This window comes from Macaca nemestrina, chromosome 5 (assembly GCF_043159975.1).
Source record: "Macaca nemestrina isolate mMacNem1 chromosome 5, mMacNem.hap1, whole genome shotgun sequence".
Taxonomy (NCBI): domain Eukaryota; kingdom Metazoa; phylum Chordata; class Mammalia; order Primates; family Cercopithecidae; genus Macaca; species Macaca nemestrina.
The window spans coordinates 15,998,251-16,014,038 of record NC_092129.1 but is presented as its reverse complement, the minus strand read 5'-3'; the positions used below and the strand labels follow the sequence as shown (position 1 = coordinate 16,014,038).

The 15,788-nt window shown below is 34.8% G+C and overlaps 1 protein-coding gene across 6 annotated transcripts in view; it reads left to right on the top strand.

Moving 5' to 3' along the window:
• The window catches only part of LOC105492089 (REV3 like, DNA directed polymerase zeta catalytic subunit), a 189,405-nt gene that overhangs the window by 139,327 nt on the left and 34,290 nt on the right, over window positions 1-15,788 (top strand). For all 6 annotated transcript variants that reach the window (XR_011623291.1, XM_011758974.2, XM_011758977.2 and 3 more), the window contains 4 exons: window positions 3,168-3,286; window positions 11,177-11,318; window positions 13,447-13,691; window positions 15,021-15,129. Coding sequence is in view for 5 of the 6 variants with exons in the window: in XM_011758974.2 (XP_011757276.2) it covers window positions 3,168-3,286; window positions 11,177-11,318; window positions 13,447-13,691; window positions 15,021-15,129 (615 nt within the window). In the remaining variant the exon portion in view is untranslated. The remainder of the gene's footprint in view (window positions 1-3,167; window positions 3,287-11,176; window positions 11,319-13,446; window positions 13,692-15,020; window positions 15,130-15,788) is intronic.

The window sequence follows — 15,788 nt, the reverse complement described above, 5'->3', positions numbered from 1 at the left end:
TGGAGTGCAGTGGTACAGTCTCGGCTCACTACAACCTCCGCCTCCCGGGTTCAAGCGATTCTCCTGTCTCAGCCTCCCGAGTAGCTAGGATTACAGGTGCCTGAACCACACCTGGCTAATTTTTGTATTTTTAGTAGAGACGGGGTTTTTCCTTGTTGGCCAGCCTGGTCACAAACTCCTGACTTCAAGTGATCCGCCCACCTCGGCCTCCCAAAATGCTGGGATTACGGGCGTGAGCTACTGCCCCGGCCTCACTATATATTTTAATCTATAGTCTGATATTGCTTGAGATGAACACATACTTTAAGTGTATAAACACAAAAGTAAATTATTGAATCCTAGTTTCAGGGGTCTTTTCATCCCTGTATATCCACTAGTAGCTTAAAATCGGAAATTAGAGAACATATATTTTTTTCAAAGTTTAGGGCCTTGTCTAGTCCTCACTGAAAATTCAGGGTCAAATGTTTTCTTATTTAGGATGAATATATAATATCTCTGATCTTTATACAAATGTGGGAAACAACTATAAGAAAGTTATGAGCTGGATAATTTACCTGTTTTATAAAATTTGGAACTGGGTACAGTGGCACACACGTATAGTCCCAGCTACTTAGGAGACTCACATGGGAGGACGTTTTGGGGTTAGGAATTCAAGGCTGTAGTGTACTATTTATTATGCCTGTGAATAGCCACTGTACTCTAGCCTGGGAGCTAAAGCAGGACCCCATCTCTTAAAATAATAGTAATAATAAATTTTGTTTGTTTTTTAATATACAGGTACTAGATTTATTTTTCCTGCTTTACTTTGAACATAGAACTCCTGCAGTTTCCTTATGGACTTTGAATTTGTAGTGACAAAACAAAATACCTCTTAAATAGTAATCTTTATTAGATATTTGTTGACTGCTTAAATGACAATAAATGGCTCTTCCCCAGACAATTACATTTAGAGGCCTTCTGGATGTCAACTCAATCTAGGCTTTTCAAGAATTTGCCAAGTGAGTTGGAAACAGACTTGATTCAATTCAACAAATATTTACTGATTGCCATCTCTAGTGCACTGGTTGAAGGGCCTGGGTTTAGATAAAGTAAGAGTATAGTAACAGACAGGAAGGCAGAATATATGGGTATGGATGTTGGTAGGTAGAGATATGGCAGTGAGAATCTGTGGAAGTTCTCTTGTGATTCATTTTCTCAGTAGAATAGCAGTTACTGTTCTTAGCTGAAACAGAATTGTGGAGAGGCTTTTGGGGTTTGAGAAGAGAGAAGTTTGAAATGGTTATTAGGAGAATTTGAGAGAAAATATAAACACTGGGCCACATTAAGAGTCTATTTGATATTTGGGTTAGGAAATTAAAGTGATATACCCACCAGCTATGTTTAAATTCACAGATTCAAGTTAGATTTGACCATCACTCACAAATGGTTATGGATTTACTTAAAAAAAAAAGCAGCAGCAGCAGCAGGAGAGGGACAAGGGAATGAATGGTACATGCAGGGGAATGGTTACCATGAATGACTATGAAATTTAAACTAAATAAGGAGCAGAGAGGTCAGAGCACCAAGGGGAGTAAGCTGGAAGCACAGGAGATGATGGTCGGAGAATGGGATGCATGAGATTTTGGAGGGAGTACACCTGTTGATAGATCCTGGGGTATGATTATGGAAGTGGGTAGCTTAGGTAGAATGGAGGACAAAATCGTTAGAGAAGAGGAGTTCGAGGAGTCAAGGAGTATCTTTGTTTTCTTCCCACATAATTGTTACACTTACTGCATATAAAATAACAGCGGTCTTTTTCCTTTAAAATTCAAATAGATATAGTGCCATTCACCTCTGGAATGTAGTACGGCAGAGGAGAAATCTAAGGTCCAGCTAATTATATCTTTGATTATTGCTCCTGTCTCCATATTAAGCTTTCCTTTAGGAACCTAATTATATATTAACATTCTGTTCTCTGTTCCCCGTATCTTCCCTCTTCTCATTTTCATCTTTTCATTCTCTTTATCTGCATGTTGAGACATTTCCATATTCCTAACTTGACTTTTAGTAGAACTATTCTGCTATTATCTTCTTTCAATATGGGTTTTTTCATTCTGTTAGTGATTTTATAATCCTTCCTCATTTAATCTTGTGGCATTTTCCTCATTCCATTACTCTCTACCTTTTTACAACCTATGAGGGGCATCTGTGTATATGTATACATACACAAGTACATGCACACACTGTGAAGTATGCTGCATTGTACTGCCATTGTTCTGAAGATTGACAGAAATTGTAGATAAAGTAAGACCAATTTGGGTCACTGCACTGAGATAAGATTAACATTCAGTCCCTATTTTGTACCTCCTGGATCACAGGAGTGGAAAAGAAAGTAATTTAAAATTGTAATATACAATTGTGAAGTGCTGTTTGAACTATTTCTCAGAATCCCAAATTGACCTAAGAATGGAGACCACTGGTTCCTTAATTTCCATTTTGCATTGAAATACCTGCCATTGTCTAGATTGCTTTTGTCTTGTAGATATTTCAGAGAAATCATCTAGCTGAAAGTACATATTTATTAATTTGGGCCCTTTTGCAGGATCTTTTACCCATTAACACAGCTTTCATTTATATATTTTGAAGATGGGGAGACATTTCTGACATTTTAATATTTTGCTTTTGGAATGAAATTGAGTGTCTCTATAATAATGCCTGTGTAGTGGGGTCTAGTAACGTAATTATTGGGAGGAGAATGCCTGCCTTTAACTAGATAACTTATCCTCAAATCTGTGGAATCCCATTAATCAGCATGTCATCAAGAACCAAAAAGTAAGTATGGAAAGAACAAAAAATTAATTTGCTTGACAATGCTTCTGTCAGTATGCATATTATCATAGAGTATAAAAATGATAAGAACTAGGATCTCTTAAAATAAGTCTTATATGACCAAGTTGAATCTCATCAGGTCTGTTTTCTCTAATTAATTTTCCAATTTGTTATGAACATTTCTGTCCAGTAGGCTCTACATAGTTTTGAATTATGATTCAGTTATACCACACATCAATTTTACAAGTAGCTTTAATATCTACTATGAAAAGGTTAAAGTGATATTGGTATCTTTTAGAACAAAATTTGCTACATAAACGTAAGCATTATTATAATGATGTCTTGCCTTTTTGTTTTAGGTGGCTCTAACTAACTACACCTTTGAAAATGTGAGCTTTCATGTTCTTCATCAGCGTTTTCCCCTCTTTACCTTTCGAGTCTTGTCAGATTGGTTTGATAACAAGACAGATCTCTACAGGTACTGTTTTATAACTCTGAAGAAGATAATATAAAATCATCATTGAGATGTAATTTATATGTAATAAAATACACACATTTAAAGTGTATTGTTCAGGCCGGTTGTGGTGGCTTACACCTGTAATCCTAGCACGTTGGGAGGCCGAGGCGGGCATATCACCTGACGTCAGGGGTTCAAGACCAGCCTGGTCAACATGGCAAAATCGCGTCTCTACTAAAAATACAAAAATTGGCCAGGTGTGGTGATGCATGCCTGTAATCCCAGCTACTCAGGAGGCTAAGGTAGGAGAATCACTTGAACCTGGGGGGCAGAGGTTGCAGTGAGCCGAGATCGTGCCTCTGCCCTCCAGCCTGGGCGACAGAGTGAGACTCGTCTCAAAAAATATATAAATAAATGAAGTGTATTGTTCAATGACTTTGAAAAATGCATTTATCTTGTAATCATTACTCCAGTCAAGATAAGGAGCATATCTGACACCCAGAAGATTCCCTAATCATCTAGATAATTACTAATTGGATTTCTATTACTCTAGATTAGTTTTGCCAATTCTAGAACTTCATATTAATGGAAATATTCATAATCAACCTTGGCTTTGAAGAAACTCAGAAAACATACTGTTTTCTGGGATTTACCCTGTTGCATAGTTTGTTCATTCTTATTGTTAGATAGTATTCAATTATATGAATAGAACTTACCCACTCACCTGTTGATGGACATTTGGGTTGTTTCTAGTTTGAGGCTATTATGAATAAAACTGCAATAAATATCTGCATAATGTCATCGTGTGAACATACATTTTCATATGTCTTAGGAGTAGAATTGCTGGGTCATATGGCTATTGTGTGTTAATATTTTAAGAAACTTAATCTGTTTTCTTTGGCAAGTCTGTCGGCAAAAATTATCTCAGCCCTTGTTTGTATGAAAATGTCTTTATTTCACCCTTATTTTTGAAGGATAATTTCTCAGTCTCAGTTGCGTTTTTTTCTTTCACCACTCTAAAGATTTTGTTCCCTTTTCTTCCAGCCTCTCTTTTTGCTGATGAGAAGTCAACAGTTATTCTCATTTTTCTAGTATTTGTGATTCATTTTCTTTCCAAAGTCAGATTTACTGAGTGGTTGACCGATGTTGCTTATGACTCTCTGCAAGGTTTATAGTGGAGGCAGGGGGAGTTTCTCAGTTCTCCTGTCTAACCTCAGTCTTTGGTTCTTCCTGTTCTTCTGGGGTTTGCTCAGCACTCCTGCTCTTCCCACGGTGGCAACAGACCTCTGCTTTGTACCACTGCCAGGTCCTGGGCCCAAGTAAACTTCCTGACCTCCCCCTGGGGCAGATAGCATTTTCTTCTGCTCCTTTCTCAATGATACTATTCCTTTGCCTGGAATCTATGACAGGAAGTTTTCCTGCCACTTTTCCAGTTGCTTATTACTTAGTTCAAAGCCTATGGTTGGAACAGGTAAGTATACCAGGCCCAAGGTGTTCCTAAGCTTCTCCAACTTGATGTGGGATTCAATCTCCAAACTCTGTCGTCTGTACATATTGTCAGCATTTGGTTTTAAGTTTTATCTAGAGTAGGCCTTTCTGTAGGGCAAAGGCGTCTGTTTTTCCTAGGCTCACAACTGAATGCCAAGGTTGTTAACAAGAGGGTGATGAGGTCTCCACTCTGGCATTGGTGAGCTTCCAACCCCAGCACTATCTGACCATTTCTGCCCACACTTAACCCCCAGTGAGCTGCTCTCTATTCAGCCTCATGTGGTTTCATCCTGCTGGTTTTCAGGACAGCCTTGAGCTGTCACTCACAGGGAATCCACCTGTACTTCTGACCCCCCAACTCCTGCCACTTGCACAACTCCCTTTCTCTCTCATACTCCATCCCACAGACTCTACCTGTGAGCTGCCTAAATGAACTCTGAGCTCTTCATCTTTGGCTTAGTAGGACAGCCTTGCTCTGTATAGACTCTGGCACACTGCACTGTATGTAGGAAAAGTCCTGAAATTAATGTGTCTGATTTTTTAAATGAATCAACTGTACTTACTGAATTGTAAGGCTGTGTGGTGGTGAGGATGGAAAAAGTATATCTTTGAAAACAGCTTGGTAATATCTGGGGAAACTGCTTCCTGAGCATGTCATCCAATCCCTTTTGAGGAATCTCAGAGAAGTGAAGTGAAGTAACAGCACTTAGCTTCTATCAAAGCCTTATAGAAATAGAAGCTGAGAAGTTGGCCAAGTGCGGTGGCTCACACCTGTAATTTCAGCGCTTTGGGATGCTGAGGTGGGTGGATCACCTGAGGTCAGGAGTTGGAGACCAGTCTGGCCAACATGGTGAAACTGCATCTCTACTAAAAATACAAAAAATTAGCCAGGTACACCTGTAATCCCAGCTACTCCGGAGGCCGAGGCATGAAAATCACTTGAACCCGGGAGCAGGAGTCAGAGGTTGCAGTGAGCTAAGATCACGCCACTGCACTCCACTCCAGTCTAGGTGACACAGCAAGACTCCATCTCAAAAAAAAAAAAAAAGCTGAGGAGAAGTTACACACCAATAAATAAAACTTGATATTTAACTTAACATTGAAAACTATATTCAGTGGTTTGTTTATGAGCCCCGGAGTCTCTAAATGCATGTTTTACCACCTTTAATTAGGTATTATCTAGGATGATAACTGTTTTTGGCAAGTGAACTAGGGAACTGGAACTAACATTGTATAGAAGGGACTTAGACTAGAAATTATACCATTTATGTCAAATGGATTATGTTATACGAAGAGACCATGCACTCTTTCTTTGAGTAGTCTTGGAAATATCAGACAACTTCATCCTTAAATTTAAGTGAATACTAACAAATTTAAATGAATACATATTAACTTTAAGTGAATACAAAAAAGTAAGTATCACTTACTTTTTTGGTAAGTATGGTAACCCCTTTTGATTTGCATTTGCTTTCTACAGTGTTTTAAGGACATACATATATATTGTAAATCGACTTAGAATGGGAAGAACTTGCTAGTCAAGGATTTTTTTGTGTTAAAGCTGTAAAACACAAAGGTACCCTAATTTTTTTTTTAATAAACCCAGATTTTGGTCTCCTGGAAGCCCCTGATTTATGTGAATGAGTTATTTTCCCAACATTTTATTGTTTCGAGCTTAGAACACATTTTTTCATAAAATAATGTCTTGTGATTAGATTCCCAAGCCAGCCTATAAAACTTTTCCTAATCTCTAATATTACTAATCTAGATAATTCCTAATACCAGCATGATTTTATCTGTCATCCATGGAATAGTTATTAAATACTATTCCAGTTTCTGAGCTAAGAGGTATGTCCTGGGAGCAGAGTTGTGTAGCTGAAAAAGATAATATAAGAAATTTTATTTTATATTTGCTGTAAATAGAGTCAGTCCACAGAAAAACTTCAGAATAAGTGAATTTTGTACTTGGGATTCTCCTGTCTCCTTTTTTGTCACCTTCTCCCCAGATGAACTATCTTGAAAAGTACCCATGCCTTCAGAATGCCCTAAGTTCGCATTTCAACACTACCCAGGCCTATCTTGAGTAGCATGTGCTTTATAATTATGCTTCCCTTCCTCCTTTCCAGATCAAAACTTGCATTTATTACCCTTAAGTTTCACAAAGCATTAAGAGGATGGCATAATTCTTTAACAACAATTTTAAAAACTAACAAGAGTCTTATCTTGTCCTTTAACCATAAGTAAAGGCCGCAATTACTCTTTCTCTTTTGTGTTACATGGTTAGTGAGATAGGACCCGAAAGTAGAAATGATGATGATCTTATTTCAGAAAGATCACTGTTTTAAATTAAAAAGTCTACTTTTTAAATGCATTTTTTAAAAAATTAGCCATTCAAAGTATTTTTTATGTTCATGCCTATAGGTCAGCAGATTTAGATCAGAAAACAGCAGTTGTTACCTGCTAGATAAATTATACAAGCTAAATGTCCCTTGTTAAATTAACCTTTAGTTATGAAAGATAAGATGCATCTAATTTGTGTATATTACTTGGTTACCAGTCAGTAGAGAGGAATACATTTAGTGAAATGCTTATTTCACCAAATAGTGAATGCTTATTCATTTCACAAAATGGTCTACCATTTTTGTTAGTGAGGAAATGAGTAATTTGCTGTGGTGATAGAAATTTAATAAGATAGTTACTCATTTGTAATGTATTATCTTGTTTTCTTTTCATCATGTTTTCATTTACTTGACCAAAATCTCAGTTTCTAATATACAAGGTTTGTAAACTAGGACAGATTAGGCTTACAGTAATCCTCTGTTCTCTTATCTATAATAGAGAGATGTTAATATATTCTACCTCATGGAGTGAAGTAAGAATTAAATGAGATAGTATGAGTCTTGAACACACAGAAGTCTCTCAATAAATGTTAATTGGTACGTCTTTCTTTTCAGGATAGAGAATTAGATTCTGAATGAAATGAAATAGTAATTACCATAATTATAATAATAGCTGCAAAGGTTATTAAGTTTTTGCTTTTGCCTAACACCTTACAACAACCTTATTATTACCACTGTTTCACACATACTGAAACTGAGAGCTAGAGAGTTAAATGATTTGCCTAGGGTCACATAGTAGCTTACAACAGAGCCACAATTTGAACCTAGGACTATCTCACTCCAGAGTCTGTGCTGTCAACCAATGTGTGAAAATCTCTTAGATTGTATTCTTCAAAATGTGAAATAAACCATTTCCACTTAAAAAAAAAAAAGAGTTATATATAGTATAGTAAAAATATTTCTTTTGAAATATACTATTATACCCATTTATTTAAGTTCTAATAGACTATACTGCCTCAAAAAATGGCGTCGATCTTAGTCAAATAAATCAGGAGCCTTTAAAGATTCAGTTTAATTAGTTTTGTATACAAAGTATTTAGACTTACTTTCACCATTTTTGCCCAAAAAACAAACTTTTTGTACCTCATTAAATAACATCAACAAAAGTAAAAAGCTAACATCAACCTAGGAAAACCATTTTCACCATAACAGTTACGTATATTAACTGTATTATATACTTTTAAATTAGTAAAAAAAAAAATGGGTAAAAGACATGAACAACTATCAAAGGAAAAAAATCCTGAAATATTCAAATGTCTACCTCATATACAGTGTATAAATACCTTAATAAATACCTTACTAAAGGAATTCTTAATCTGCTGATTATGTTCTTAATTGTACCATGAATTACAAAAACCAATTGGCAAAATCAGTCTCATTTAAAAAAAAAAAAAAAAGGACTTTAGGCTGGAGTAAACAATGAAAATAAACCAGTATGTTTTAAAACACATTTTCCAAAACAAATTATCATCAACATACTTCAAGTGGTAACTCTTCTCCTGAATCACCACCTACAGATTTCAAGGAAATATTCATGCCTAGTCAGCATGATAATCTGTTGAGACAGATTCTTATATAAGTTTTGTGTAACACATACCTTTTTAAAGTCTTCTGTTAAACCTGTGTTGGTTGAGACTTAACACTTTTCTCATCTTTTACAAATCTCAGCAAAATGCTTGTGTGCTGCCTGGCATTTTCAGAAATTATGTTGGTGTCTCACTATTTTGGTATCTCATTTGGCACGTTTCTCCAGGTCAGCTCTCTGTTCATATGTTGAGAGGGCAAAGTGTAAATGTATCTCATTTTTCTGCACTATCCATAGATAAATCCACACATCCTAAAGGAGTGGTGAGCCATTAAATCCATTTTGTTTTATTTTAAAGGGACTGATTTGATTTATATATAATGCATTATTTCAGATTTACACTTTGCAGTTTTGTATTGTTGAGGGGTTACTAAAACAAAAAAAAATCAGATTAAAATGTGATACCATTTTTTGTCTATCAAACTCATAACTTTAAAAACTATAATCTTCATTGTTGACAAATATACAAGGAAACAAGCACTTTATCATCAGTAGTATGAATATAAATTATTAAAACTTTTCTGGAAAGCAGTGTATTGCTAGGTATTGAAAACTGACCAAATCTGGGAATTTATTTTAAGGAATTATTTAATCATCTGTACAAAGACTTAGCTTTAAAAATGTTCATCACAGCGTTGCTTACAGTAATAAAAGATATTCAGTAAATGTTTCGATTAAATATGTTATAATTATACAATAGCATACTCGATAGCTACAAAACAAATATGGGGAGTCAGTATATTAAGTTAAAAATGTAAATTATGAAACAGAATTTCTGTTTATTTTGTTAAACAATTATTTATAGAGTTTAGGATTTTTTCATGTTTGCCTAATGTTTTAACAGCTTTATTGAGATAAAATTTGTATATCATACAATTCACCCATTTAAAGTATATGACTCACTGAGTTTTAGCATATTCAAAGTTGTACAACAGCATCACAGTAAGTTTTAGAATATTTTAATTACCCTAAATGGAAATCCTGCATCGTGTAGCCACCACTCTTCAACCTTTCATCATTCCTATCACCCCCTCCACCAGAGTCCCCCCACCCTCTACCTCTTGCCTTAGACAACCACTGATCTACTTTCTGTCCCCATAGATTTGACTATCCTCGACATTTCATGTTAACAGAATCACGCAATATGTAATCTTTTGTGGCTGCCTTCTTTCAGCATATTGCTGTCCAAATTTGTCCATGTTATAGCATCTTTCAGTATTTCTTTTATTGCTGAATAATACTGTATTGTATCGATATATACTACATTTTATTTCTTCATCAGTTGATAGACATTTTGGTTGTTTCCACTTTGGGCTACTATGATTAATACTGGAACATTCATATATAGTGTTTTGTGTAGATATCTGTTTTCATTCCTTTTGGATGTATACCAAGGAGTAGAATTTTTGGTGGATTATATGGTAACTCTGTGTTTAACTATTTGAGGAACTGGCAAATTATCTTCCCAAGCAACTACACTATTTTATGTTCCCACCAGCAGTATATGAGGGTTCCAGTCTCTCCACTTTTTTGCTAATACCTGTTATTATCTTTTTTATAATAGGGTTTTTTTTTCTTCCTTCACATTCATTTTCTAGTTTTTCTATTAAGCATTAGTCATGTGTCAGAGGAAAAGGTTTTTAAACACATTTATTGAACAATTAGGTGACTATATTGTTCTAAAAGCAATATAATTAAAGATTACAATATATGTGAACCTTAATCTTCAAATGAATAAATTGTATTCCTTATAGTATACTTTTGGATCATTTTTACATTTTATAATATCAAAATTCATTTTATGGATTTGCTGAGGGCTTTATTGTTTATTTTCTTAAGAAGGTAAGGTAAAGAGGTTAATTTTTTAAGGTTTAAACTGAAAAACAAAACTTTTATATTTTCACAAAAAATAATTATTTGAAATATGTTTAACCCACGTATTATCTCACTAAAAATTATGTTACTGATTTTTCTGAATCTTCACCAAATTACTTTTTTTGCCATGAAAAGATAGTGCATGTTTTTATTTTAGACTTATATTTACAATGATAACCCAGACCCTTCATGTTCTTTAAAAATTTATAGATATGATAATAATTATTGCATAATCGGTAGCTGTATCTTAAAGGAGAATGTTAATTTTCTATAATAAGAATAGAGCAGCATCAAGCAAAATATCAAAAAATAGTGATCCTTAATCTTACCACCTAATCACAAGCACTATTTTAAATTTTGCTTATTTTTCCTGGCTTTTATGCCCTTGAAATACCTGAAATTTTCTAATGTTTTATTCCTTAACATACTTGGCTTAAAGGCTTATATCATTACTCTTTCCTTAAGTAATCACACTTTTAGCATGTAGATTTTTGGCAGGAAAAAAGTACTGTTTTCAAGTGTCCAAATTTTTCCCTGATGTTCATAATGTGGATTCTTTTTTAACAGATGGAAAATGGTTGATCATTATGTTAGCCGTGTCCGTGGAAATCTCCAAATGTTGGAACAACTGGACCTGATTGGGAAAACCAGTGAGATGGCTAGACTTTTTGGCATTCAATTTTTACATGTACTGACAAGGGGTTCACAGGTGGGAAATCAGTTTTCTTGCAGACTTGAAAGTTCTGTATGAGTGATACACTTTTATGATATTTGAAGTGATTTAACTTTTTAAACTTTCTGTTTGGTACCAACTAATCAATAGCTGGGTAATAAAATCTTATTTTATTCTCTTTCTATGCCAGCTTTCCGGCCACTGCCAAGTGTTTTATGGTATTAAGAAAATAAATGTCCATGCCCTTAAGGATATTATATTCCTGTATATTGTTACTGTGATTAAAGATGCCCCTTAAAACTGGAGAAGCAACAAAGAAAGTCTACCTTTCTTTTGTTTTACATGTTTAATTTTGGCTTCTTAAAACTTCCCGTAGTTAATTTTAATATAAAAATAAAAGCTTGAAAATCAATATAAGTGGACTATGTAACTTTTTAAAATGTTATTAAAAAAAAAAAAACATGAAAAGCTATTTAATTCATATCTTTCTAAGTAATTTCCCAAAGATATAATGAGAGATTTTTACTAAACACCTTGCTGAAAATGATTTTATGTATTAATTCAACAAATATGTATTTGAATACCTGTAGTTTGTTAAGCACTGTGGTAGGCATCAGGGATACCATATTAAAACACTCAGATTCCTTAACCTTGTAAAATCCTTAATTATTTTAATTACCTGTGTCTATAACATTCCTCAATCAACCAGTTTAGTAAATATAGCAAAAATAGAGTTCCAGCTAGTTTTATCTGTTTATTTCATTTAATTGTTTATAAGCTATTTATTTTATTTATACCCATCAAATTTAACACCTATTTGAGCTAGCCTGTAATAAAAGGCAAAGATACCTTAAAACCTCATGAGAATACTTCGAACCCAGGCTGGTTCTTGTGAGTAATTTTTTTTTTCTGATACCCCAGGCCATCTGCTTAATAGTTATTATTAGAAACAAACATACCAGTAATTGCTTGATTCAGTTTTGCTAAGGACCAGTAATAAGCTGATTACTATTCAGTTCTTTTTTTATTATTTTTAAATTATTTCCACAACAAAAGCCACATTCAATACTTTATAATTCTATAATCATTTTGTTTGTTTCTTTGAAAAACTGGGATAACATTTTCTATCTTAAGTCTCATGACAGCTTTTTCATTCTCTTAATTTTCCCAAATAAATGTCTCCAAGATGATTGACCAACTTCTTAAATGAAATTGGCAAACTATACAGCTGTCTGTCCTGCACTTTTTTATTATAGTATAACTGTAAATAAAGAGGGCCAGGCACAGTGGCTCACGCCTGTAATCCCAGCAGTTTAGGAGGCCAAGGTGGGGGATCACTTGAGGTCAGGAGTTCAAGACCCCCTCGGCCAACATGGTGAAACCCCATCTCTACTAAAAATACAAAAAGTAGCCGGGCGTGGTGGCGCAAGCCTGTAATCCCAGCTACTCAGGAGGCTGAGACAGGAGAATCTCTTGAACCCTGGAGGGGGAGGTTGCAGTGAGCCGAGATTGTGCTGTTGCATTCCAGCTTGGACAACAGAGCGAGACTTGATCTCAAAATAAATAAGTAAATAATAAAAATAAAAAGAGATCTAATTGCATCTGTCCTTTAAAATTGACTTATCTTTTAAGTTATTTGACATGTTTTGTAGTTTTTATAAAAGTCATAGGAATAGGAAAAGGATTTACATATATCCCTTTTCACATCTGAAAGCTGACTAAATAACTAGTATTGCAGGCTGGGCATGGTGACTCACACCTATAATCCCAGCACTTTGGGAGTCCAAGGTGGGCAGATCACGGGAGGTCAGGAGTTCGAGACCAGCCTGACTAACATGATGAAACCCTGTTTCTACTAAAAATACAAAAATTTAGCTGGACATGGTGGTGTGCGCCTGTAATCCCAGGCTGAGGTAGGAGAATCGCTTGAACCCGGGAGGCGGAGGTTGCAGATTGCCGAAATCGCACCGTTGTACTCCAACTTGGGCAACAAGAGTGAAACACCGTCTTGGAAAAAAAAAAAAAAAAAACTAGGACTGCAAAAAAAAAAAAAGTCATACAGTCTTATTCTGAAAAGCAGATTATCCTCAAATGATTGTATATTCAAATTACCAATGTATTTAAACTGTGTTTCTTCTCTTCTCACCTCCCTTTCTCCCCGCAGTACCGTGTGGAATCAATGATGTTGCGTATTGCTAAACCAATGAACTATATTCCTGTGACACCTAGTGTTCAGCAAAGATCCCAAATGAGAGCCCCACAGTGTGTTCCTCTAATTATGGAGCCTGAATCCCGCTTCTATAGCAACTCTGTTCTTGTTTTGGATTTCCAATCACTTTATCCTTCCATCGTGATTGCATATAACTACTGCTTTTCCACCTGCCTTGGCCATGTGGAGAACTTGGGAAAGTAAGGTTTTTTTCACATTTACAGTAATGTTGTGTTTTGTACTTCCTACTAAAATTAGACACTTTCTGAGTGTCTCTTTGCTCTTGACACCTTCCCTATGGGCAAGATAAATGGGCTATATCCCAGCTAATCCATTCATTGTAGTTGTCTTACTAATTGACATGGATCACCGTCTGATTAATCCAGCTTCATGGATGGATGACTCATGAAGAGGATTGGGAATAGATCAGCCTTGCAACTGTTTCACTCCATATGTACCTATGGTCTCTCTTAAAATGAAAGTTAAATTGTTGATATAAATTACCTTGCAGTGGAACAGTTTGAGGATTATGATCTTGTAACTCCAACTATGACCGCCTCTTTATTTTTCTTATAAATAGTCCAGGATTTTAAAAATTAAATGGTAGGTTTTATTGATTAATGTAAATTAAATTTCATAAACTGATAATAACATTTTAAATTATCAAAGGATTAGATACTTTTCTTGATTTGTAGGAAATACGGAGTCTTCCTTTTTATTGATTTTTGCGTATTGGAGACCATGTGTTGGTTTTAGTATATGCTGTACTCCTTCATAGAAAGCATCTGTGGAAATTATATTGGTAATCCTGTCTTTTTATTAAAAACAGGAATTTGGAAAATTTACAAGATTTACAGTCTTTCTATTTAAGGTTTAAATTCTTCTTTAAATATGTTCACAAGGATGTTCAATAAAAATAAATTTTTATTTAATTTAGTATAAGATGATTGGGCCGCACGCAGTGGCTCACGCCTGTAATCCCAGCACTTTGGGAGGTTCAGGCAGGCGGATCACGAGATCAGGAGATTGTGACCATCCTGGCTAACACGGTGAAACCCTGTTTCTACTAAAAATGCAAAAAATTAGCCCGGCATGGTGGTGGGTTCCTGTAGTCCCAGCTACTCGGGAGGCTGAGGCAGGAGAATGGCATGAACCCAGGAGGCAGAGCTTGCAGTGAGCCAAGATCGCACCACTGCACTCCAACCTGGACAACAGAGCGAGAGTCCATCTCAAAAAATAATAAAATAAATAAAATAAGATGATCAGATGTTGAAATTTGGTTTTCAGTATAGATTTTACCCATAAATTTTAGGATAGTACCATTTAAGAAACGTTTATTGTAATAAATTGTGAATATTTGAAAAACTGTTTTGGTAATGAGGCAAATAAACATATTACTAAGTACATGAATTCACGTTTAGATGTTTGAAAATGAATTTCTAATGGAGTTAGAAATATTTTTTAAATTGCCTAAAATCTCTGTTCTATGATTTGAGGAAGTGTTTGCTTAATATTCTCTTTCTTAACAGGTATGATGAGTTCAAATTTGGCTGTACCTCTCTGAGAGTACCTCCAGATTTACTTTACCAAGTTAGGCATGATATCACAGTGTCCCCCAATGGAGTAGCTTTTGTCAAGGTAATACTCTCTTGTAAATGAAAGATAACAACTATGGCTTAACTTTTGGAGAGCTGATAATGGTTTAGATATTGTTGGCACATAATAGAAAAGAAAAACACCAAGTTTGCTTGAATATTTTGTCTCAAAAAGTCAAAGATACAAGAATCGTCTAAGAAATCACTTCAGGAACAAACCAGTCACCTTGATTTTTCTTGAATTTAGGTTTTAAATCTTTAAATTGTTAAATTTTAGTTAATGAAATATTGAAAGAAATAAACATACGCTTATACCTTCTGCCCTTTATTAGAACCAGGCCGACTTAAATAGCAACTTAATGGTCAAAATATATTACCTACAGAGATTTAAATTTCTTTAATGTGTAGATGCTACTAGTTGTTCTTCTACATTATTTTAAATTAAGACTATCTTAGAATTAATGATACTGTAATAGGCTTATTTATTATATTTTTAAGAAGATACCCAAACTAAAAATAGGATCCCTTTTTTCTCTCCTGTATCTCCCCTCAAAAGAGACAAAAGAAAACTTTATAAATTAAAGACAAATAAGAGAGATCTAAAAGATTATATTGCCTCTTATATGCCAACTTCATTCCTTTTCTATTTTCTTAGCAGTGAGTCTGTACTAGAATCATGAGACAGTAGAGTGGTTGATGGTA